The sequence below is a fragment of the Patagioenas fasciata genome, chromosome 8 (assembly GCF_037038585.1).
Source record: "Patagioenas fasciata isolate bPatFas1 chromosome 8, bPatFas1.hap1, whole genome shotgun sequence".
Classification (NCBI taxonomy): domain Eukaryota; kingdom Metazoa; phylum Chordata; class Aves; order Columbiformes; family Columbidae; genus Patagioenas; species Patagioenas fasciata.
The window spans coordinates 27,810,611-27,837,519 of record NC_092527.1 but is presented as its reverse complement, the minus strand read 5'-3'; the positions used below and the strand labels follow the sequence as shown (position 1 = coordinate 27,837,519).

The 26,909-nt window shown below is 45.2% G+C and overlaps 1 protein-coding gene across 2 annotated transcripts in view; it reads right to left on the bottom strand.

The window, feature by feature from the left end:
- Nucleotides 1-26,909, bottom strand: part of HPSE2 (heparanase 2 (inactive)) — a 111,255-nt gene that overhangs the window by 73,214 nt on the left and 11,132 nt on the right. Inside the window, exon 3 of one of the 2 annotated variants that reach the window (XM_065842838.2) lies at nt 24,695-24,856. The exons of the other annotated variant lie outside the window; for it this stretch is intronic. Coding sequence (XP_065698910.1) covers nt 24,695-24,856 — 162 coding nt within the window. The remainder of the gene's footprint in view (nt 1-24,694; nt 24,857-26,909) is intronic. 2 annotated transcript variants of the gene reach the window in all.

Genomic DNA, 26,909 nt, shown 5'->3' with positions numbered 1-26,909 from the left:
CTCTCGCAGGTGGTAGCAGTGTGATGCCTCCCAGGGATGGGGGAGGAAGATTTTTACCTGTCAGTAGGCAGTTGGAGTCAAGGTCTCCAGCTCCTGAAGAAGTGCTCCAAACATCTCCAGCCTGTTTGGTTCCTGATCCATTAACACACTTCCCCATCTCTGTGTTTCCCATCGAGTAACACAGCACGGGTGGGAATTGGTTGCTCAGAATCAGGAAGCCCAGCAGGCAGCACCAGATCACGTAGCACGACACCCCTTCCTCACCACCGTCTTCCTCACTGCCATTCTCTCCCCTCCACCCCAGCCCGGTACTCTCCAAATAAAGCCACTGGCAGCACAACTGTCAGTCATAAGAACAATGTGCTAAGGCAAGCACAAAGGCAAACAGAGAAGCCATCAGGCTCTCTGCAGAGTAAACACAAGTTAAAATCTGGAGTCACATAAATCATGCGGATACATGCAGTTCTGGGGAGAGAGGAGGAAAAGAAGGGACTCATTTGTCTTGCACCAGCCCTGGAGGCCCCTTCCTGAGACCAGAGCAACTTGTCCAGGGGAACTGATGATGCACCACCTGGTTTGGCCAAAAGGCCAGGGAGCTAGAGACAACCCCAGCATGCTTGTGCCATTATCTGCTCCTGGGCTCCTTCAGGACAGTCCTCAGGCTCACAACCAGCTAACACCACTCTTCTGCAGCAGAAGAGCTGCAGCCAAAATGTAAAGCTCGTCTGTCTGATCCTCCACTTAAGGGAAGCAGCTTTTTCTTCTCACCCACCACAGGCCACTTCTGAGGGCAAATCTGCAGCTTCAGACCATGGTGCTGAGATTCAGAAGAGTTGGGGGTTTGTCCTGGAAAATATCACAGAGGTTTGGTCAACTCTTCCCAGGACACAAGTCCTCTGAAGATTACATATATGGGATGAATACCCCAACATATAAAGTGACTTCTGTAACAATTCTATTTCCCCAACTGTGCTTGGGCTAGAGGCGCTGAGTAGATGGGCTTCCTCACTGTCTGTTTTGCAGCTTCTTTCTGTAATGCAGTAGAAAAGCCACACACAGCAAAAGGCAAGGAAAAAGTAACAGCCTCAGACATGCCAAGGAGCCATGGAAGGTGCAGGAGGAAGGTGAGGGTGTCTCATGGTACCTGCCCTTGGCCCAGCCCCAGTCTGGGTCACCATGTTTCATGGCAGAGACACAGGTCTCCATCCTTTCTCAGCAATACAGTTACAATGAGTGACCAGAACACCCAGTTTATATCCCATGTGTTCATCCCCAGCAGAAACCAGATTTGCCAGTCTGGTGAAGACAGCCTGAACAGGAGTCAGCACAGTAGCAGCCAAGAGAGCTCATCAAGTTCTCCACTCCTGATGGCTCTTAGCCCCCCAGAGGACAGTAACTCATCCACTAACTGCAGCATTGTAAGATGCTCTTGGTATAACATTTCAGGCTCTTCACCCAGCAGTTTAGCAGCAGCTCCCACCATGACATATTCGTAGAAGTAGGAAATAGTCACCATGCCAGAAAATGAAAGGGCTGCCACAGTCAGAGTGACACAATAAGTCCCTTCATTCTACCGATTATTTCTCCTCCTTTCGTGCCACACAACCTTCACCCTGGACTGGAGTCCTGATCTGCTCAGCACTAACATGTGATTAAGAAATCTGCTATACACTCCTACCAGAAAATGCACACATTTTTTCTTTTAGTGAAAACATATATATGTATTTAAATATATATATCCTTAAATATTTTGCTCAATGCTTCTTGGTTTTCTTGCAGCTACAGCACCAAGTCACACAGGGCAGCACAACAGCACAACCGTGACGGTGGCACAGGGTTAACCTGTAAGAGCCCCTAAATGAGCATGGCACAGGATGCAAAAAAATTGAGGTAAAGTATTAGTACCGACATTTGAAAGCACAAGCACTTTCATGTCCTGAAGTGTCTGGTGAAGCCAGCATTTTCAGGACTTCAAATTCATTATTCATAGCAGACTAAGCATTTGGGAACAAGCAAACGTTCACCAAGAGCACCAGAAACAGGGGCTGGCTGTGCGTATCAAAGAACAACTCTGGTGTCGAAGTTTCCAGTAAGTTAATGTGCTTTGTATTATGTATTCTCAAGTTCAGTTCTCCCTCCACATTATTTGGCTGTTGAAGAAACTTTGAACTCTTCACAAACAGTAACACAGTTATTTTAATATGAAATTCATTTTCAGTTTTCTGATAATCTCTGCCTGGCAAAAATTGCAGAGAAAATAAAGAGATAATTACAATAAGCTGCTGAAACAGTGAACAGCACTTATTTCTTAATTCAGTAGCCTCACATTTTATGTGCATGTCTGAGCTTATAACATCCATGCATACTGAGTGTTGGTTTAACCTATTTTGCAAAGCTCAGGAGAAAAAGATTAATTTAGCTCTCTTACAAGTCTCTCCAGTGGTTAGATATGCTTTCCTTCAACAAAGACATTACAGGCAATCCAGGAAATTGCAAGAAAAGAAAAAAAAGACACGAAGGCAGTGCCATATGTGATGTGTCTGATACCTACAGAGATAAAGTAACTTACAAACTTTCCCATCATGAAACACATACAGAAGGAAGGACATTTTGTTGTTACATAAGAAGCAAATAACTGAAAGTAGTGTTCCTAAATGCTCCACCACATTATATTACTAATTTAAAACAAATATTTCACCATTACTTTAATTTCTTTTTTTTCCCCTTATTTACAAAGGTAGCGTAAGACAAGAAAAATTCTGAAAGTCATCTTAAATAGCAGTTGACAGTGGTTTTGTTCAAACCCAGTAATGTGTTTCAATCCAAATATAGAATGTCTTAATCTAGTGTCGCCTCCTTGCAAGGACTTACTCGATCCCCAGTCAAACCAGCCCTGACATTTGTCCATCTGAGCTGTGCTGAATACACAGGATATTTGCTTCCAGAGACTTTCCAGACTCCTGCTGCCTCTTCTGTGTTTCCCTACCTCTACATGTAAGCTTAGCAACTTATTTTATTTTCCTCTATTCAAAACCAAAGTGTGCACATTTACGGATATGATCGCTTTGCATCAGAGTGTACACAAAAGCGCTGCCCGTCTTGTTTCAGGCACCTAGAACTCAAGGATCTGCTTAGGCAAATGCTGCTGCTCATCCCCAGACACCACGAGGCGCCCAGCCAAGCCTCCCCCTGCTTCTGCCCACCACGGCCTTAGAAGTGCCCCCTCCTCGGACCAGGGCATCACAGGCTGGGCAACAACATGACTGCCAGTGGCAGGTGATGGAAGATCAAGAGTTGCCATCTCACCAAGACTGGGGATGTTAACATACCTGGTGCACATGGAGAAGTGCTGTCTGTATAAACACAACAGCATAAATCCACAAAATTGCTCCAGATAGGTGACCAGCTGTAAAAGCAGCCATGTTCATCATTCTATATAGACAGACACAGATTAAAAGGGAGTATCCACATCCCTCATATCTTCCCACTCTAAGAAGTCAAGAGACTCCAAAGCAGAGAAGAGGGACAGAAGGTGCTCTAAGTGCATGGGGACAGCACATTTTGAAGAATTTGGTGCCAGTACATAACCTGATATTTTTGCCTTGCATTGTCTGTATGTGCACTGATAAATTGGGTAACCCTCTGATCCTCCCCCCAACTCTTCCCCCACCCAGGGCACAGTCACATCCCAGAGAATAACTCTGGCACCTTCACAAAGGCAAAGCCTGGAGGGGTTGTTGTGCCAAGTGCTGTATCATGCCTAGAAAAATGATACAACAGTCCAGCACTTGGAAAAGATACAAAAGGCCCTCCAGGCTACCCAGCAAAACACACTGACAAACACTTCTCAGAGACACCCCTGGGTACCTGAGCATTAAACAACACACAGGCAACACAAAAAGTTATTTAACCTTGAAACACCGACACAAAGGTCCTGACATGGCTCATCCTTCAGTACAACAACCTTGCTGTTCACACTGATGGACATGTGAAGCCTTGTCTTGTAGACAGAGAAGGAAAGGTGTTTCCTAAATATTATTTTATGTAAATATAATAAAGATTCCCCCAGAGAAAACAGGAAGGGTAGAAAGTGGATCATGGCACATACATTACAAGGATGATGCAAACATGCAGCAACTCTGACTCCAGATGTGCTCCATGCATATCCAGATGTGCTCCCATTTGAAGTCTCTGGTATTCTCCAGCTGCACATGTGACTCATCAGCACACATGCCAGAGTAGCTCCCAAACTGTGAGATCCTCACAGCATACTTGGGTGGCACATACTGAGAGACTGCCCAGGCCCCTCTGCAGCAATCCAGCCCTCTCAGGGAGCAGAGCAGCCTTCCTGGTGATGCACACAGGCACCACGTTCCTTGTGGGACAGCAAAGGGTAAGAGTAGTTCTGCTTCATTCTATCAAGGTCAAAGCCAAAAACATTGGATTACAATATGGAGAGTTATAAAAAGGCAGCATAACGGATGCACAGTCAACAACTGCCTAAAATTTAGATCCATGATTTGCTGTTAGCTGATTTCTTCCCCGTGCTATCACCCAGTCATTCAGATTGAGGATGGGCTATAGCCAAAAATCCTTTGCCATAACATGCGCTGAAGAAATAACCTCTGCTTGGAACATAGCCTGTGAAAATCTGCTCACTCAGTTCCAGTAAAATACTGAAGGAAAGTGAATTTTCAAATGATTTCTGGTCTCTCCTACTCTTTTTCCGGTTGCTCAGTTTGGAGATGGTAACATATGAATTTCACTGTTTCTCTCCTCTTCCATCATCTGCTCAGGAGCCCACTCTCTGCTAGCTAACACTAACACTGATGTTCACACTTCTGTTCAAAAAGAATGGTGTTCACTTCTCCATGTGAAAGGGGAAACATTTTTACTGCACAGGGGTTTTATTGGTGTGGGGTTTTCCTTCCCCTTCAACTTAGCTTTCCAGTTCTGACATCTCCACCAACACATTAAGCTTCCCATAAATTCCCATGAGAATCAAGAAATAATTACCCTCCAGCACTCAATATATTTTCAGCTGTGTGCTGAATTACACAACATGCAGGCACAATAAGCAATTACATTAAGAAGGGGTGTCCAAACCCTGCTCATGTCGGCAGGTACCCGAGCAGAGTGTCAGGCTGCCATCCCACGCTCAGGCCAGCCACGAGCCAGGTGCCCGCTCTCTTCCAGGGAGCTGGATTACATGAGGGACCTGTTCCTTTTGTTCCTTAACCCAGTACTCAGCTCCTGGCAGGAGCTGGAGGGTTTTTATCATTCGGTCAAGTACCAAGCCAGAAGGACAGAGGCAAGCAGGAAGAAGGGCAGATGACTGAGGAGCCTCCCTGCTTGTCCCATAGTCTGACGAAAGTTCATATAAAGTAAGCAGCCTGAAGTGAACTATCAGTCATGACTTGCACCAAGTTTCCTAGTGACAATTCTGTTGGTGAAACTTTCCTGAGGCTGGAAACATCAGCACCAGGTCTCTTACAGTATTGTTAATCCCATCACATAGATCTGACTAGCACATAAACATTATAATCTTCACCACTGCTTGGCACATTATAAATACAACTGCTTGAAGCTGGCTATTGGTCACTTGTCCAAGGGATGGTGCTGTAAATTCAGAGAGCAGGAGAGTCTGCACAGGAACAGCCCAGGAGAGAGCAGGAGACAGCTGTTTCATTTCTACATCTTACAGGAAAATATTTCCATGAAGTGTAATGTTTGGAAAATGTCTAACAACCCAGTTCATGCTTTCTACAGATTATGTGGACTTAGCATTTCTGTTGTCTATACTGGGATAGATGAATAGAGAGATAAAAGGAGGCATGAATATATAAGACACTTGGAATGCAGGAGAATCTACAGAATGTGCGAAAAATGTAGGAAAAGCTAAATAAAAGAAGAAAAGACAAATGAGATATTGTCAAGACAGCCAGCGAAGCAGCAGGGTCCCAGTTCAGAGGTGGAATCATTAAATGACAAGCAAGGCAGCTCTTACAGAAAGTCTACATGATTTTTTTAACCCTGGAATTCACTAGGGGGAGCGTGCGGACAAAGGCAAATGCCAGAACAAATCTGTTTTCCAGAAGAAGAAAAATATATTGGGAGTTCAGTCACCCCAGAACAAGGGCTCAGGGAATGAGGTGGTTTCTGCGCTGGCCACACTCAGAGCACATCACCCAAAAGCTCCTGGGAAGGCAGGAGGCATCCACCACCCATCATATGCAGTGACAGCAGCTACAGGAAAGCAGGTTCACTCGCTCCCAGAACGAGGGCCTAATATCATGACCCTTTAAATGGGAAGTGAAGAAGTGCCACAGAGAGAGTATGGTGAATTTGCTCGCATTTTGCCTGGATCTAAGAGACTAAGCCATTAATCCCTCCCCAGTTCCTTCTGCAGCCTGTCACAAAAGTCTGGGATCCTGATCCAGAAATGCCACAGTGTAAACACAGCAGCTTACACTCAAATTAAAGTCCTTCCATGTCCCAAATGCAAGGAAGTAGCATGCCAGGCATATTTTAGAGTCACCATACCCCGCATGTTTGCTCTTTTCTGCTGCAAAAAGGAATCAGAAGGTACAGATCCGTGCAGGGACCTGTGCAGAAAGGGGGTGGAGGAGTCCAGCAAGGAAGTACAAAGCTCAGGTAGAAAAACAATTTTTAGGCACAGGACAAATACAAAGTCTTGCCTCAAATCAAGACCATGACATGCAGAGCCTTCCTACTGATCCTCATGGAAAATATCTTCATCTATGAAGAGAACTTTAAGGACTGGGACAGTCTGGCAGGGATTTCCAAAGTATGCACACTTGTACAGAGTAGTCAGTACACGTGCAACAAACCTAATCCTAGACCTCTGGGGATGTACTAGGCTCAGACACACACAGGCCAACTCCTCTTTGAGATCTTGTGTTTCCTTCAAGTGCACTAAAAGCAATTGTCTAACACATGTACAGCTGGCCCATCCAAACCCCACCCCCCAAAGAGTGTCCCATCCCTTGCATATAAAAGTATCACCAGTTTCCAAACAAGCAGCAGCTTAAGGCTCTCATACACGTGGGCATATCCTATGTTTCCAGACGTTTGGTAGCCCATCGGGATTCCTGCATCTGTGGACACATTTGGGCTTCCCAGACATGGGGCAGTCCACTCAGTCTCTGTGCACACATAGCAACATGCAAGGCCAGTAGACACTTGAGTCCCCCAAAATCTGGCTGGACAGTGACAGACAAAAGGACACATCTGGGAAAACCCGAACAGACAGTCACAAGAAGAGCAGACTAGCCCAGGAGACACAGCCAGTGGAGGAAGCTGGTGGTATCAGAGGTGAAAGGCATGACAACTTGGGTTCTCCTCGCACCTTCTACCCAAGGGCAAACCAGCACTTGCATCTCCTGAGGATAAGAGCATAAACTTGCTCAGCTTCTGGACTCATAAAGGGAAACAAGAGGCATGGAGTTACCCCCAGGCCCTGTGGGGCTCCAGAAATAACACAAACCTAACCATCTCACACCATCTGGTGAAGAGGGCTAATCCAGCTTCAGAAACTGCTTGAAAAAGAGCCAGACCTCCCATACAGTTCTTATAGCCCTTCCACATCTCCCAAGACCCAGTTCCTTTTCTGACACGATGGTTCCTCAGCACTTGGCAAGATGCTCATCATAAACCGCTCCCTCAACCCACCCTACAGCAATGTGCTCATCTGGGACTCCTCAGTGCTTTTGGCACCCCATGCCATGGCCACAAATGCCATGACAGGGCCTGGCTCTGTGGTGGCCAGATCAGAGAGTGATGGAGCAGCTAACATGGCAGAGAGTTCCACTCCTTGTTCGCTCCACCCCAGCCCCTGGCACTGCAGCTGCATTTCTTCCCTTGAACTGGGCATCTCAAAGCTCCCCCTTCCCCGTTCTGTGAACCTGTACTTCCCTCCTTTCTTCCAGCAGTCTGCACCTCTTTTGAACCCCTCAACTTGAAACACTGCACTCTTCTCCAGAAGAGGAGCTTGGTCACATTTTCTGCTTGGCCCTTATCAAACAGCTCCATTGGCTCCACATTCATCTCTAGCTGTTGGGGTCTTTTTTTTTAATAATCATTTTCAAAATGCAGCATAATGACCAGAGCAGAAGCATCACCATCACAATAACTGAGTCCGTCTTAATTTCCATCACCAGCTTGCAAGATAATAAGAAAGAGCAATTTTGACATAACGAATTGCAACTACTCTGACTCTTTGTTCCATGATACTGTGTAGCCCAAACTAACAACTGTAAAGCATGGTTTAATTTAGGTGTTGGTGGAAACATAAGGGTTTATTTGCACGGCTGCCATCACATACATCTTGACTCCGCTCCAGCCACCGTATCCCCTTCTGTAGCCCTGCCTCACTGCAGCTCCCGCATCAGAAAAGCTGTGTAAAAATAATACATGTAAGAAAGCATTTTTGCTCTTGAATCAGTGCACAAGCAGGAGGCTGGCACACTTTGCAGCCTTTGGGCTGCCTGTAACAGGGCCAAAACACAACATGTTTCAGAAAAATATAGGTCCAAAAATGAATTTTAGAAGGGTGAGTCCCTTATGAACAGATACCCTGCATAACAACTGGACAGAGCTGGGCAGAGCAAAATGCAAAACATTCCTAGCCTGATTTGGTCTGCAAGGTTCCTATCTTCTTCTGTCACACATTATTAAACACAGATCAGAAACAGGATCTGGGATTACAGAACAGACTGAACTTGGGACATCAGAAGACACCTGTCCTATAAATAGGAATCATTTACCCATTCAGAACAACACACACGTCTTGGCAGCCTCTCAGCCAATAAAAAAAGAAGCCCTAGCATCAGAACCATCCAAGTGCTATTATTTTAAACGTGAAACAATGATTTACATCATCATGACTTACCTCCTCATTTCCCAAACTCTCATCATGCATGTCAGCACTGAATTTCACCAAAAATTAACCCTTCCTGAAAGAAGTCTTAAAAAAACAAAACAAAACCACAAGTGCAGCAATTACCACAGAAAGCAGAAGTTTGGATTTGGAGCTGTTAATATGGAGTTTTTTATTTTTTCAGTAGCTTTTTGCCTGCATGCCACATCCCAGGATTTCAACTTCAAAACTCCGAAGTCTATTCAGTCACTCAGACCACAGACTTCCCACTGCAAAGTGCTCAGAAACACACCAATTTGGGATTTTGCACAGTTGCAACACAGGGGCTCTGATTTGTTGACACTTGTGTTTCTAGGAAAAATTAACAGAAACACGTGCAAGGGCCTGTACAAGGGAACAACGTGAAGCGCCGCTTCCAAACAGGTGCAGCCGATTATCTGAGGCAACGCTGTGCCGGAAAAAAAAGCCACACCACACAACGCTGTTTTCTTCACAAATTCTAAGAGTACTAAAAACTTCCAGATAATGGGAAATCCCTGAAGCTTTTAGAAAGTGTTTTCTCATACTCTGTACCTGGTATGACAGCTGCTTCTTTGCAGCTATGGGGAGTTGTGGTTTTCCATTTGTGAAAATTCAAGTGAAATCTATCATTTTTTGGAAAAAGCCTAAGTCCTGGGGTTCTCAAGTATCTTTACAGGTTGAACATTTGGAAAAGACCCAAGACTCCAATCAGAGTCTGAATATGTGGAAATATTTAACTCTCTAAGAAACAGTATATAAAATAAGCTGTTTCTCTGCTTGATGACTATTTCAGGATTGACTAATGACTTGTGGTTGTGCCAAACACCACGGAGATCGCTCAAGAGGATAATTTCTGAAACTTGAATTTGTAACATTCTATCAAATGAAAACTATTTCTGTGTCAAAACCCTAGATCTGGGAATTTATATATAGCAAGATCATAAATGAACTTTTGGACACCACAGTTCAGAAGTAGCTCTCCTACATTTCTTCAATGAAATATCTGCTAAATCTTTTTTCTAGGGAATGAACAAGCTTTAAAATAAGGCAGGAAAATAAAGACTACTGTATCAAACATAAGCCTCTCCTGGGGAAGCTCTTGCATTTCAGCTGGTTGGTCTCTGGATCTTGTTTCAGGGAAGGATTTGGTAGCAGGGAGTAAAGACTGTCCTGCTGTCCTGGTCAGCGCATCAGCTCCTCCCTGGGGGTGGTTATGGCAAACAAAAACAGCTAAGCTTGCCTCAATTCAGCCACCTCTGGCCAAAAAACCCTGACCTAAATTTGATCTTTCTTCCAGCATCAATGGATGCCACACCATGGCCAGGAAGGGACTAAGTTTGACTCTTCTCTTAACCAGGACAGAACTGGTGCCTGTAGTCAGAGCTCGGCTTTGCTCCCAGCAGCGTGAAAGGCCCATTTGGCCAAGTTACTCACAAAGGCTAATGAATTCAGTTGGTTTCAGGGAGCAATTAATTGCTGCCATCACCTCTCCTCTAAGAAGCACAATGCTCACATTACACATTTATTCAGATTATGCGGATGGCAAGTACTGTTAATGTAACACAGTTTTACTTCCTGCTTGATAGGGATTAGAGGATCTAGCCTAGTAATTACTACACAAAATCCATAACTTCTGTCTGAAACAGTTTCAGCAGGAGTCTGGCTTTCAGGCTAACAGTGGCTGTTAACCCACTTCATACCTAGGTAGAAAACATTCCAATATTTATTGTCTGCTTTGTAAATCTACACATTATTAGCCCATGATTGTTGTGTATTATACTTTAACTCATAGGTTCTCTTTGTGTCTTTCTTTGCTAACACTTTGAGCTATTTGCTCTGAACTTTTTCTTCCCTTTGTTGGTACATTATGATCATGTTCTTTTTTAATTTTCCCTAAGTAGATCAATCTTACTAAAACCTTAACTATAATTCCATATTTCCAGGATTTTGTCACATTTACTGCTCTTTTCTGAATCTTTTCCAACTACACAGCATCTATTACCTGTTAAAATGGATAAGAGAACTCGACATGGTGCCCAACACTACCTCACCATCACTATTTCCAGCATCAGAGCTTCCCATCGACCCTGAGGTGGCTCTGGTTGTGTCTGTGCTCCCAGCTGCTGCCCTGCTCATGTGGTTCATGCCTACTCAACTGTTTGCAACATTTCCAACTCCTTTTTCATTTTCTGCTTTCACCACTTTTTAAAATCCTGTTCAATCAAAATTTATACCTAGTATCAAAACACATGGACGTGTGTTCACCTGTAAAACTATCAGATGCCACTCCCAAGCTCAGAGCTACACAGGACCTGCTGCCACAGGAGCTTGCCAAAGCCAAGCAGCACGTATTACACTGGTGCCCTTACGTGCTGTGAAAGATAACAGAAGGCTTTGGCACAGAAAGTACAAAGATACAGCAGGTGTTAGAGCAGCAGTGTCTATCCAGTATCTCACCATTTAAAAATAACCTTTTACTTGTCACTAGCATCACAGGGGAGCTGCAACAGGCAGAGGTGGGCACTGCTGTGGGGTTTGGGGAGTTTTTAGAGGTAACTGGGGGGCTAGAGCATAGCTCAGCACCAAATAGGCAGTGAACTGGGCAGAGGAAAGAAAAGAAGGTTCAAGGTCCAATTAGCAAGAGAGGCTGCCATAGCACCATAGGCAGGAGAAGAGTGGGAGCTTGAAAGAGGAAAAGCTGCAAAAGCCAAGCAGAAGGGCCAGGAGGCTACAGCAAGGGCAGATAACAATCAGAAGAGGCTGAGCTCCTGCGCAGCAGGATGGGATGGCAGCCCAGTGGTCAGCATGTGGGAGAAGGGGAGAGGGAGCAGTGTGAGCACATTACGAGGCTGTGGGGAGCGTGCAGCTGTCAACCACAGCCCTGCAGAAAGGCAAGAGTGGGCTCAGCAGGGGAGACACAGAGTTTGGTTTTGGCCAGGCTGAGGAGAGCAGGCAGCTGTTCCCCATGGATGCTATGCAGGATGTGCAAAGCTGGCTGGCAGAGGGAGGGAAGATGTCCTCTCCAGGGCACTCCCCACCTCAGATGGATCAGTTGGGTCCAAACCAATACAGCAACCCATTATCCTGAGGAGAGGAGAACAGAGCAGAATCTTATGTTTGTGCAGTGAAGGGGCAGGTTGAGGGCACTGAAGTTGGCCAGGAAAGGAGGAGAGCTGCATGGAACAGCATCCATCAGTAGCAGCTCTGGCACTTTGTTCCTATATGACAGCCTTGCAGGGCACAGAAACCAGTGTGGCATAGGTCACCTGGCAAACCCTGCCACCATCTGCATATAAGCACCAAAATCTGATTTTCTTTCTTCCATATTCACCTGCTGAGAGGCTCAGAGACTGGTGGTATGGCTGTCTGGTGTGCAAGGTACTCAACACCACAGGCAGCCTTCTGGGGGTGCAACCTCCCTACATGCTCTCTTACCCCAAGCAGCATCCTCCCCTGTTTGCTCCCGATTACTCTCCTCATGCAGTCTTGTTCCTTGCAACCTCAGCACGGTCAGAGCACCTCACTCCACGGCTCATGCCAGCAGCATGAACAAAGTGTCCCAAGCCTGGCTGGCTCCTTGCGACAGCTGTCCCACAGCAACCCCAGAGGCACCACATCCCCCCAGGCTCTCATGTCATGCTCCATGTCAGGGATGATACCCTCCCAGCATCCTGCTCTGGCATCACTTGGGCTACCCAGAGCCAGCCCTTCCCACACACCAACACCCCTAGGGGACAGAGACACAGGTGAAGTGCCATGTGTGTGCAAAAGCAGGCAGCTCCACAAAGCATGAGTGTTGAGCAGGTTGGGCAAGAGGCAGCTCATGCCAGCAGTCTCAGACATCAAGATGGGTGCATACCCCCCTAAATGCAAAGCCTCCATAGGTACATAGTTTTGCTGCTGTGCTCACACACCACTACAGTTGTAGTCTAAGGTCTATCTAAGGACTGTCACCATTCCTAGATTCCTGTTTTATGTAGTAGATAGTATATCCCTGTTTACACCCACAGCTTTCCTGGGTAAGCATGGGTGAGGGAGCATCTAAGAACAGCTATACAAGATCAAAAGTTTTCAAAAAGGATCTTCTGCAGTTGGTAAAACTCTGATTTTATCAGACATCTAAGCAACTTCTTGGCCTGTACCCTCCCTCTTCCCCCCACCATTAGCCTCTAAACAAATCCCAGAGCTGAATCAGTTTCCTCCATTTAGAGGCTCCACTCAAATTGTTTGTAGGATTCCCATCTTTCCTTCTTTTTACTTCACAAATATATAAATAGTCACATCGTCATATGAGACAAGTAGAGACTGACTCTTAAGGATAAAAAACAGATGTTTCCCAATCTTCCCTAACAAAGTAATATTTTATATATGGCTCTTCAATGGATTTATAGCCAATGAAGGGATGTTACTACATTAGCTCATGGAGGGGGTGGGTGATAAAAACTGGAAAGGAAGAGCCAGACAAGGAAAAAAGAAGCTATCCAGAGCGCTGCAATTGGAGAAGCATGACAAATGGGCAGCACAGTTTTAGAGGGCTTCGACAGAAAGGCAGATTGCCTGGCTGGGAGTGATTGTCCACAGCTGGAGCATCGCAGAGACCATCTGGTATTTCTTAAACATGCTTTCCCCAGGTGATCCAGTTCTTGGAGTGCCCCAGCAAAGAGAAGAAAAAAGGCTTGCAAGTCTCAGCCCCATTTCCAGGATTCCCCTAATTAGTTAATAGAATTATATTTGAACCCCTTTTCAGTTTCTGCTACAAGACCTCCACTTTTGCCACCTTTTCATCAGGAAAAAAGTATTTCAATTCATGGAGTTTTTCATTTATTTAAAAGACTCAATGATTGTGTCTCTTGGCACAGCAACCCATTATAAAACTTAATGAAGTAAAAAGAGATCCAAAATTTCTTTTGAACACCTTGTAACCTCACTCTTCCCCACACCACTTTTAGCTGCATAAAGCATGCACTTCCACAGGCTCTCATGTTTCTCTCCCACCCCAGCATATCCATCCCAAATCCGAAAAAGCAGAGCATGGACCATATGGGGGACTCCAAGAACCTCTTGTTTCCAGGATTTTGACCCTTTTCTCAACTTGGAAAGATGTTAAAGAATTGAATTGTGCGTGCCACACACTCCTGTCTCCACAACAAGAAGGGCTGACAAAGGAGCTATACAGCAGCATTTGCTGCTGCCCTTGTGCTCCCCATAAGACAACCCCTTCCTGAGCCAGGAGCATCAGGAACCAGCTAACGGAGGAAAGAGCAAGAGAAAGCAGTAAATAATAAATGAAAGGACAGATGGAAGAGGGGATAGAGCAAGCAACCAGAGAACAAGCCCTGGGAACCAAACTGCGTTCCCACCAGCAGGCAGTGCCCCCACCGAGCCGCACGGTGCAGGCAGGAGCCACGGTCCGGCTGCAGAGATTATCCCCGTCGCTCCCCGCCAAGCCAGGCTCACCAACCGTGCTTCTCCTCTCTGTTTTCTCCATGAGTTAGCCCAGCCACAAAGCATGGGGCTGTCCGAGATGTATCCTGTGCACCACAGAGGAGGCAGCAGCCCCCCACACACACACCCCCAGTTCTTGGCTGTGAGCTTCCCAGCAGCACGTAAATACTACTCCTGTTACTTTTCATGGGGAGAAAATATTATAGTATAAAATAGTATTGTGGCTGGAGCACCAAACCTGGCAATACTCCGACTGCAGCAAGATTGTTGCTATGCCACCGTTTGCTAGGAAATGTATTTTGAATGCAAAGAACCCACTAGACACAGAGTTTCCTTCTCTGTCTGTATCAGCAGCTGCCTTTTCAAAGCCTGCATGTAATCCCAAGTCAGAAATTTATACACAAGGTGCTTCAAATTCTTCAGGCTCAGAAAAATTAACTAAAGTATTGGGAAGAAAATACTGGACAAAAGCATATTCAAGGGGGGAGGGCTGTTTGGTTTAAAGTGTTTTAGATAGTCAAAACCCCGTATATTCCACCACCATGGTGCAAGGGGATTTTGCATGGAAACCTGTCCTTATGCAGTGGTATAGACAGCGATAAAAGAAAATATAAGCCATGATTGTAAAGCTAAAAAAGTAGCAACCATCTGCAAAGCACGAAGCGTAGAAAATTAATACAATATTTTAAAAACACAATGGAAAAATTCATGTCTTGCCAACTTAAGAGTGGAAGTTTAAATAGAGCGAAGAAGGGAAATGTTAACAGAGACACAGATCCACTATTTTGTGCACAAGGTAAAATTACCAGTGTATTTACAAAAATATAAATATATGCACTTTGCATTTGAGAAAAAGAGAATATGATGAATTCATCGTAAGATGATGATGCACTTCACAGCTTACTAATGACCAAGAGATGTATAAGATAACATTGTTTTAAATAAACACTGTTATATCACCTACCCTGGGTAATTTGCACCTTGGAGTGCACTAAGCAGATCTCTGACCTGCTGATACTAATTTTTAATAAATCTTGGAATGCCAAGTAATTCTAGAAGGGCAGCAGACCCCTAATCGTGTGCCGGTGCTTTGGCAGAACTAGGTGACCCAGGAAAGGCAGTCAGCCTGACAGCAGACCTAGACAGAATAATTAAAAGCCAATATGAGAATCTACTGATAATTCATTACATTTACGTCTCAACTAATTACCAGCCAACATATGTTGTACAGAATCAAGTCCTGTCACACTGATGTCACAGCTTGATTTAAGAACTTGTGTTAATAGAAATAATTGGGTGGAACTAGATGAACAGAAGTGGCTGATGAGACAAAGTATCTATTGCCTGCTACCCATCCCACAGGTTACAGTTTTTTTACCAATGATTTAGATAAATATAAGATCCTTAGAGGCAGCTTTCATATAGAACAAATGTAAGTTAGTAAATAACAAAAAAAAAAACAGCCCTAGTTTACTCTGTGATCCAATTTGTATGGCTAAATGGCCACCATCCAAACAAGCATGCTTTAATTCAGTCAAACACAAGATAACATACATACGGGAAAACAATATAGAGCTCTATCTCCAGCATGGAAAACTGTCCTCTGTGGCCACAGGACAAAGGAGGAGCTACAAAGAGACTTGAGCAAAAAGAAGCTTAAGGAGTCAAATATATTCAGTGTGTGAAAGAAGAAAGTCCACAAGATTGAACTGCTGCTTATAGCACAGGGGCAGAGGGGTTTTCTAACCTGAGGGTGAGAGGCAAAGCAAGCTCCAAGAGTTGCAAGTCAGAGTTAGGCACAATGTTGACAAAGAGGAAAATTATCATCAGCACAACAGAAGATGAGAAACATCACATGAGAAGGCCTGGATGATCTCGGGGCCCAGCACGAAAGCAGGACTTGAAATTCAGTAGTACAAAGGGCAGGTATAAAACCCTCTGTGTAACATAAGAGTGGAAGGAGCCCAGACACTGGCACGCTGGGGGTCTGCTTCAGGCTACAAAATCAGGGAGATCAGAAACACAGGCTTATTGGGAGCATCTGAAACACAGGACCCACTGGTAATTAGGGATCTTTAACTGCCCACACATTTTCTGGGGAAGGAAGACATCAGGCACAGCCTTGCATCAAGTTCCTGGAATGTGCCAAGAAAAAAAAAATTGTGAAAGAAGAGACAGGATCAAAACCAGGAAGGAGGCTCCTGGAGGTTTGATTCTCAGCAGCAGAGCCAGCAGCAAAACACACAAAGGTGAAAAGCACTGGTGGTCAATGGAGCCCAGAACTAGTGTGTGTATTCACTAGGAATAGAAGGGAAAGTAGTAGCAGGGTAAAAGCCCTGCAGTGTAAGGATAAAGGCTCCTGTAAGCTCAGGGGGCTGGCTAGTGAGATTTCAAGCCGAATGAAAAGGGAGCTCAGAGAAAACGGCAGCAAGATAAGGGAACAAATGCAAATTATCTTAGAGCGTGGGTATGATAAGGGTAAATCACAAACTCCTCCATGGCTTACAGCACATGGAGGAGAAATGGAAACTCCATCAGGCTGGTGTGGATAAGTACAAGGGAATGGCACCAGGAGAGGGACAGAGTGAAGGAGCCAAGTGTTCAACAGAAACCACTCACAGCAGGGATTGTCAGTGGTCACGAGGAGACATTTGATAACTACATTGGTGGGAAGAGGCAGACCAAAGAGTTCATCACCTCCTGAGCCAGGAGAAAAGGTTAATGGATTGGTTTATGCCACTGAACACGCCACAAGCCCTTCCAAAGCTGTTAGTGCATGTCAGCCCTCCCCCCTCCCACTGAAATCTGTTTTCTGTTAGGTTTATATGTTTTCTTTATTCTCTACACAGCACCCAGAACTGGCTGGTTCTGGTAAGGACATTACATATTATAATGTATGTATAATTGCTAATTCTAAGATGCACAATTTCTAAAATATCTTCTCTTGTTAGGCTAGTTAAATTGGACAGTGAATTGAATTTCATAAATACTGAACATGTTGTAAGAAGCCACGTTCCCCACAGTTACAAAACGAATAACCAAATCGAATAATGAGAAAGCCAAAGTGTTGTTTAACAGACTGGAGAGTGTCACCTGAAAAAGGGATTCACCTTCATGACCTCTCTCACACACACACGCCATCAGCACACAACGAGTTGTAAAACTACTAATTAGGGTAAGAGGAGGCAGGGGATCCCAGGGGTTTGACTCACAGCTGTCTCAGGAAGCAAAGACGTATAAATTGGGACACAATTTCACAATAGTCAATGACTCAGAGTTAAAGCTGAAATGTCTAATGCTTTTGTTGGTTCAGACTTCATGAAAAAGGATAATTAAGACCACAAAGTTAATGCAATTAAAAGCAGTAGAGTAGAACTGTAAGGTATGGTAGCACATGAACAGAATGAAGATCACTGAAGTTCAGTGTTTTTAAATAGGCTGAGGTCTGTCAGCAACTGTCTCCAGGAATTTCTGGAAGAAAACTGATGTTTCAGAAGACTGGGAAAGGGCAGATAGAGTGGCTATATTCAGCAGGTTGAAAAATCAAGGAAATTGCAGAGCAGTCAACATAACTTCAATGCCTGGAAAAAAATGTGAAACAAATGATCAAACAATCCATCTGTAAGGAAGGGTTGGAAGCAATAGCCCTGCCACATGAAGGCAACCTGCTTTCTCTCTGACAGAGCAAAAGGGTCTTGTGTAAGAGACAGAGGCAACAGATGTTTATACCTTCACTTTCACACAATGTTTTTAACTCCAGTTTCATATAACATCTTAATTAGAAAATTAGGCAAATAGAGTCTAGAAGAAATTCCATACGGGGAACGCACAGCTGGTTGGGAAATTGTACACATAAGCACAGGCATAAGCAAACAATACTGTACCAAAAAGCCCCTTGATTATACAGGGGTACATGGACAGGAGTGTCACACACAAGTTGCATGAAATAATCCTGCTGCCCTTCTCAGTCAAGAAAGGCCTTGGCTACAATACTGGGCTCATTTCAAGTCAAAGCGCTTCCAGAAGAGCCCAGACAAAGTACAGAGAGCCCAAGGGACCCCAACAAAACACAGAACTACAAAAAAAGTTTTAAAGAGGGCTGAAGGGGACCTCAAGAGGCAGAATGAACCACGCATGTGTAATTCAACTTGAAAATAACATGGCCATGAGGAAAGAGCAAACGAAAGACAGTTGTTCAGCACAGAGAACAAAAGTCTTTAGGGAAGCATGATAACAAGCCTCAAATATGTAAAGATTTCTGCAAAGAGAAAAGGAGTGCTCTAAGCTGCTCTCCACATCCACAGGGAGAGGACATGCCACAATGGGCTTAAACTGAAGCAAGAGATTTTTAAAACACCAACTCCATAACGATATGGATAACTATGCCCTAGAGCAAATTGGTGAGGGAGGGTACATCTCTCCCATCACAGGAGGTTTAAGAACAAGCATAAAGCCACATCATTTGAATTAGTTAGCAGTGGCATCTCCACAGACTGGGCAACACTGGTGCCTGGCTGCCGAGCCCCCACAACCTGCTGACTTTACACAGACGTGCCCAGGAACACAACATATTTCAGCTATACACCAAACGCCCTCAGAAAACTGTAAACAGACACTTAGCTTCAGAATGAGATCATATAAACAATTGATAATGGCACAAAAAAAAAAAAACTTGGTTGCAAGACACTGTTTTTCCACAGTTTGTTTTTCCCACCACCATCCCCCTCAGCTCTGATCCTGAGGTCTCAGAAGGCACCTGCAAATCATCCTCAAAGAGGACTCAGCAACTCTGCTTGTCATTAACTACGGGCTCAGCACAGATATTGCTTTAATGACATATTACAATTTTTTTGGTTCCTTCCTCCCAGAAAACCTTGCAGTGTTGAACAGCAATTCTCTCTCGCTCTCTCTTTCCCATAGGAACTGATGACAGTATCGTCTTCCTCTTGCTTATGTGACCTCTCCACCACTATCTCAGCTGTGCTAATCAAGGAGACAAACTCAGGGAAATTGTTTTCACTGTGTATTTAGCTTTGAATGGTGCTTTTTCTTCTTCAGCCCAAAGCAGGGGGCTAGCGAAATAAAATATATCGCCTCTCATACACCTTTCTACAAGCAGAGATCAGGTACAGCTGATTTGTCATGGAAAAGGCTAGAAGATGCCCTCTTGAGGTCCTTTTCAGATCTATTTTGTACAATGCTGTGGATAACATGTATGATGTAAGGGGCTGCAACAGACAGAAGGCAAACAACCTGATCCAAAAGCCACTCACAGACCTGCTGCAAAGCTCTAGAGAGCACCCTCCTCAAAAGGAAGCGAGAGCACACACAGAACTGACCACACAGTGCACCACCCAGTAAAACAGCTATGACAGGTATCACTGCTGTGCAGAGCACAGGACATTTAGGCTGCCAATTCCAAACAAAGTCACAAAAAGGCAAGAAAGCTGCACTTATCTCTACAAAACCCTCCCAGGTCCTATGTCACAAGGTGGTCCCCACCTCCATCCCTATAGAGTGAGAAAGCCATATATCTCCAGGAAAAAAAAAAAAAAAAAAAAAAGTAGAGCAGCCTTTCTGCCCAACAGCACAGGCATTGAAAGCACAGCCAGCCCTGTGCCCTGCTCTCCGCAGACCCCCTCGCAAGGGCAGCTTCTCAGCATCCCATAGGACAGGTACAGGACCCTGCTGACGTCTTGCTCCAGGACCACCATCTCACAGACCCCACAGCATTCAGCAGGAATCACAAAACCACTGGGGGAGGTTCACAAGTGCAGGAAACACAAATGTCACAGGTGCTCAACCTGAGCCATGGGATTCTCTGCCAAGGAACAAGCATGATTGCAGTTCTCACTGTTTCCAGGGGAGAGAAGAAAAACATTTCTGTGTGGCAGCTTCTCTCTTACAAGTTCTTTACACAGGCACTTGTCCTTGCTCAATACCACCCCACACACAGTTGCTCTGTAGTAGCCACACACACACACACTCTTCTACTCTCTATCACCCTGCTTTGCTCCACTTGTACCACCATTGTGCATCCCTACTTAAGAAAAGCTGGTGTGTGCCCTCCATCACTATCACCTCACACACTCATACCACTTACCCTGTATGAAAAGGGTCTCTCTGGCTGCTAGCAGCTCCAGAAGTAGCCTTTTCCAAGGAAAGCCTCACAGAGATCTCACAAACACTCTTACAGCAGAGTTTGCTATCTAATGACCTTAACAAGGGTAATGGGATGCCAAAGTAAAACACCTGATGCAATGTTGGACACAGATAGTGAAATGCACTGTTTGGCAGCTCTCAGCTCCATTCCTAGCAGCCCCACCTGATTCTAATCCCCGCAGGTCTCTCTCAGTGCAGCTGGATGAGACACTGCTAACATACTCAGCAGGGTGGGACCATAGAGGGTAAGCTGGGAGCATTATGTAGCCTGTGGGGAGGGCCTCCCCTCTTAACTGCTGATTTTAGAGGCTGTGTAGCATTATTTGACAGGGTGGCAGCTTCTTACTACGTGCCTTGCAGTCTCTTCACTGGCTTTTCAGTGCAGAAGTGGTGTAGTTGGACAGGCTGGAGAGCTGTCATCACTAGTCTTGATAGAGCAAAGTAATCAGCATTGTAGCTTCAAGCAGGAGGTAGAGCAGAAAGAAAATACGTGTTTTCACTCTCCAGAATGAGAAGTGGGGCACTGTTTTGTTTCCTTGGGATGGGAACTCCTATAGGCAAATTTATGGTTCCTTCTTTTATCTTGGAAAGCTCAGTTACACTTAATACTTCACATAAATAGAGGAGGGGACAGGTTTTCATATACATCTATAGATCTGAGTAATTCCTTCTTCCATTTGGCATAGCAGGCTTTACTTAATAACAGCACAGAAACCTGTGGATATCCATTCTCTTAAGATACAAATCAGTACATGAACCCAACACAAACTGGCACCACAGAAGGAAGGTTTCAGATTTATTCTATCAAAGCTCTGCCTGCTGCTCTTCCACTCTCCATAAGTTCACTCCCCAAAACCTGCATGTGTGTTATGTCTCCACTGCCCCAGGCAGCCTTTCACCTACTGCCAGCCCAAAACTGTGCATTCACCCCTTAGCTCCAGGACTCCAAAATCACTTTACTGTCACCGGGACACTCTTCCTGAGGGCTGGAAAGGAGGGGAGCCTGCTGTGGTGATTGCAACTTCTACTCCTGCTGATACAAGCCATAAAAGAATCAGTGCTTGCTCCACCTAACTTGACTGGGAAGGAGCAGAGAAGTGTTTCTAGGGAAAGGGTCCTCCTCCCCTATCCCACTGCAGGCTGTGCTGAGTGACCTGGTTCCCAGAGGGGAACAGGCAATGCTTTGCACTCTCCCCCTGTGCGGCCACAGACCTCTACCATCAGAGATGCTGATCTCTGAAATGAGATGCCTATCTCTGAGCATCAAAAGGGAAGATTAATAAGCCTCAAAATGTTATACAGCATTTAAATAGTACTGTCACAGATCAAAGACTACCACTTATCTTAGTGAGGCAGGCTCCGTAAGTCTAGAGACATCACGTACAGAAAGCAAATGCAAGATGCAAGAGAAAGCCTGCAGAGAGGAGCTGAGGAAAGCTCATGCTTGTCTAGAGAAACCAAAGTGGCCTAAGCCAGAGTCTAACATGTGTTCCTGTAGGAATGAGAGCCAGAAAAACTGCCTGGTTTCACTCAGTCTCAGTTGTGTCTTAGCACAGAAAAACACATTTCATTTTAAAACACCGTCTTACCTTGGAGGTACCTGCTGCTGGAAGCAGCTTAAATCTCAGTGCAAAACCACAACCCTGCCTGATCCCTGAGATAAAGAGCACGCTGGGAACCATGTGCAACTGGAGAATAGATTTTAAAAAGCCCCTGTTTTACCTTGATGCCACAGGGACTGCAGAATCATACTCCCTGCACTGTAAGGGCTTTCATTCTTAAAGCCATGAGGATACTGCATGGAAGTTTGGTGGTAATCTCACTTGCCCACACTTGCAGACAGCGTGGGAGGCCTGATCTATAGTCTTTCAAGTTGCTCATATAAATATGTCATCTGGGAGGAGGATGAAGAGAAGATGACTCTTCATCCAAATCACTACAGTGGTAGCAGTAGCAGCATGGGAATAAAGATGCCTCACGATGGTACTCCTACTCCCAAGCTCTCCTAGAGTAGCTATTCCATTGTAAAGCATCTTTATTCTCATATGACATGGGGCAAAATATAGCACTTACATTTCTTTGGTACAACTGAAGCGCTGCAGGAACCAACAGTAGTAGGAGACTTCTTACACAGAGGCATGGGGTTGAATATTCCTCCAGTCTGGGTTGAACACTGAGTACTAAGGGTCATGCATGTACATGCACCACATGAAGCCAAGTGACTCCTGGATACAGACCCCCAGGAGGAAACCCTGGTCTCAGGGAGCCCCCAGATACTCTGTCCCTGCAAACTCAGTCCTTCACTGTCCCTCCCCAAACCAGGTCTGGATCCTTGCTTCTGCACCTCGCCTCATGACCTGGTGACTTGCTACAGCACTGTACAAAAACACTGTGCAGAACAAAAAGAAGTCCTCAAGCAAACTCTGGCTGATTGAATTTTGAAGGTAAGGAATGCCCTTCTGCAACAGATGTACAACCCCCTCTGCCCACCCCAAACACCAGATCCATCACAGAGAAGGGAAATATTTACACAAGTTAGTAGAGTTCCAGTTAAATATTATGCTTAGCTGTCTAGAGTCCATGTTCTCAGACTATGTCTATGAAATAAAAGATTAAACTTCATAACAATTATGAAGTTGCTCTGCTCACATTCAAAGGGAGTTGAAGGACATTAAAATAGTTCTTTGGGTAATATTCCAGTGAAATTGCTCTCTCCCGCCTGAAGAGTTAGAGCTAAAACCTTCTGAACTATCCTGTAAACACACTTGGAAAGGCTAAGAGCTAAGCTGATAACCAGGTAGCACCTCTGCTCTGCAGGTTCTGTAAAAAATGTGAGCAATGCTGGAGAGCTTTTGAAGCAGTGAGGGAAGGAGGACAGGGGAGAGCAGCTTCTCTTCTCAAGGGAAGTTTGTTTAGTGGAAAGTAAGCAAGTTGTCAGGGGAAAAGCTGACAATGTTGATTCCAGCAGTTGTACTGGGAATAAACAGCCAAGTGGATTACATTACAGAGAATGAGAAACGGCTCTAAGGATCTCATTTAAATACTGGGCTTTTGGGAAGGATGGGATTCAGCCATACTCGTGGCACCAATGCCCACAGCTCCCTGGGGCTGAGCCCTCTCCCAAGCCCTGGTGTCACCATCCCATCTCTGTGGGGTCCCCAAGAGGTCCAGCGCAGCCCACGTCCCCAGGAGAGCCAGAGCCCACTTCCGCACTGTTGTCCCTGGCAAGGACACAGACCTGTGCTGGCATAAAGGCAGGGGCTGGACGTTGAAACAGGGACGGCAGCAGAGTAGGGGGAGGTTGTGCAAGTACCCAGTTGCCTCTCCCAGCCCAGCAGCAGATGAGGGCCACCATAAGGCTTGCCATCTCCTCCCCAGCCAGAGCATGGGGCCCTTGCTTCCATAAAAATCAGATGCCTCCCTGCCTTTCACAGGAAAGGGACTCAGCAAGAGGAGAAGGGAATCTTGTTTGATTTATTAGTCTCTTCCTCCTTCCCATCATCTGTGGCTCATCCAGCTGTAGTGATAAGGAGAATAGCTATGAAAGGACACTGCTGGTTGCTGGGATCCCATCCTTCTGCCCACTCACTGCCTGAAGACATCAGTCCTTTACAAGCACCATTAAATGTGTATCCAAAATGTGTCAGTCTCCTCCATCCTTTGAGATTCTGTTCCCTGGATAATACAAACAGTTGCCAGAAAAAGAGTATCCTCTCATCTCCGTCTGGGCCATTATCCCTTTATATTTGCTCTTTAATATTTACTGGGTTCACACAAAGTGCATGCTCTGGAAAGAAAAAAAAATCAGCTGCAGCTTAAAGGACTCCAAATTTAGTAATTGCTGCAGCCCCATCGACGTGAACAGTTAGCAGGGAGATTTCTCCAGCACTTCACGTGCCATGGTATTCTGCTTAGGTCAGACTGCAGAAAATGTTCTGTCCAGGGGCACCAAATCTGGAGTGTCTGCACAGGTGCCAGCCACAGAGGCCTTACGAGTCCACCACAAGTTCCAGCAGGTCCTTTCCCTCCCAGCACCCAGTAATCTTGGTAGGAAACAGAGGCAGCCAGAGAGATGCTGAGGCGAAGCACCCGAGGGTTTTAACACACCTGAGAGTTAGCAAGAACTAGCCCCAGCTCCTGGCTCCAGAGCTGGTCTTGCAGCCTTACCTGTTAATGTGAGGTTGCTGTATGTGTTTGAAAACTGCTCCTTTAACAAAACCAAGTGCATCTGAGCTGCCTTTTCCCTCTGTAGCTCCAACATTATGTCAGGATGCTGGGCGATCTTACAGCCTTTCTGCTTATCCAGGGCAATGTCGCTGCGAACAATGTCTACAGCAAAAGGGAAAGAAAAAAGGGAGATGGCCAAACCTCAGCTTTCATTTTCACCAGACGCTTGGATCAGCACCAGCCAACATGACAGCCACACAACCATCACGCAGCATGAACAACCCAAAAAGGGTCCAAATCCCTTGGATCCACCTGTCCAATGAGCCTCCTAGGCTCAAGTCTCCTTTTCTCCCATAGAAAGCTCAAGTCATTGGCTTTAATATGCTAACACAAACTACCACACCTTCCATCCTTCACCTATCTAGCATTTGATCTCTTACAATGATGACCCCTCCCTTGCAACGAAGTGCAAAAGTCTCCCAATATTCATATTACGACCCTGTAACTGGTGTGTTTGACTCTAAATAATGAGAAATAACTAAATCCCATTCTGGTGACCCCTGGCTTCCATTTACCCTTGTCTGTCAAAGAGGTGATGAAGAAGGTTTGTTCTTGCTTTGTTTATTCTCACTGCAGCTATCACAGCTAGAGTTAGGTCAGCATGGCTTATGACTCTGAACAGGTCTCTGTACCCCCCTAACTCCTGACATTCAATTCAGGAGGCAGACAAACTATTTAACTATAGTTTTATCTTCATATGAGCATTTTATAAGTCAGATTGTGAAATAAGAATATGATATTCCCTCTCCTAGAACTACTCACCTGTTGAGAAAATGGAAATATGGGGGTAGCAGGGCAGAACAAAAATCAGGCAAGATGTCTCCAGCCTAAACAGGAGGGGAGTGGCGCAAACTAGTCCTTGCAAGGCCCCTTTCAGAGTTTAATAAACTCTGTAACATTCTCAGATCCACAGGCACCATATGCTGTGCCTAATTCTTACAAAACCTTAGGCAGCCAGAACTGATAAGGAAGGATGGAAGTTGGAGTTCTTCCACCACATTGCATGAGGTCACCCTTTGCATCATGAGGTTGTGCTTTGCTTGGTTTAATTCCCATCTAGCTAGAAGTTTCTGAAGGCGCTTTTTGTCAGAAGGGAGTCACATCTTGGTCCACACACACTCTCAAGCTCCATTATTGCTACACATATCAAGAAACACCAAGGTTGCTTCCAATAGTAATGGTCCTGTCTTTCAAGATGTCAAATCTCAGGTTCAAAGCTCTGATATATCTTGGGCTGGCAGGGAACTCCCTCCAAAAGTGGGGTGGAGGACTGGAAGCCATATTATCCTCCTGTTTCTGAGCCTCATCCTATAGTCACTATGCTTATCTTGCCCAGGCTGTGCTCTGTCTGTCTCTACTAGGTAGTTTGGGATTGACACAGGTTCTCTAAAGCCTGACTAAAAAAAGGCTGCTCAGAACAGTAATATCATAAAAGTACCTGTGGTCTGTAGTTAGGGACATGAGTTCTCCCCTCCACCCAAAGCTAGTATGTTCAGAAGTGGAGATAGAGCAGCATCCAGCTAGCATGTCTTAGTATTTCCACATTAAAGCACAGGACCTTTAATGCAGAAAGATGAGATGGATCAAAAGGAAGGAATTATGTTCCTCTGCAGATAATGAACTCACCCACGCCCCCTCCTCATGTGCTTTTGGGGCACAACCTCTGAGGTGCACACTGAGTAAGACTTGGGTCTACCCAAACTCTGCCCAACTAATGAATGATGCAATCCTGAACCCCCACTGTGTGAGATATTTGGATAACTGAAGACTGAGAAACACAATCTTAGCACTCTCCCACACTAGAAATGCTACTACTACAGCTACTGGTGTCACCTGGAGCTCACGAATAGTCATCCCCCTTCCTGAGTGAAGGATTTACTTTTCTACAGAACTGAATGCAATGGCTGTACACCCCCCACCCCCAAGACAAAATAGAACAAAACGCATCAAGGAGGCCCTGAAGGACAATACTCAGAGGCAGAGAGGTTTGAAACTAGATGGTCGAATGACTCAAATTCTCTTCAGACTGCTATAATTGAGTCCAGGCTGAGTCAAACCACGTTCCTTTCCTAAAAGGGATGGAGGGCTCCTAAAACCCAAACCAGGTCCAATGTGGATTCATATGGAGGAATCATGGGCCTGGGACCAGAGTCCC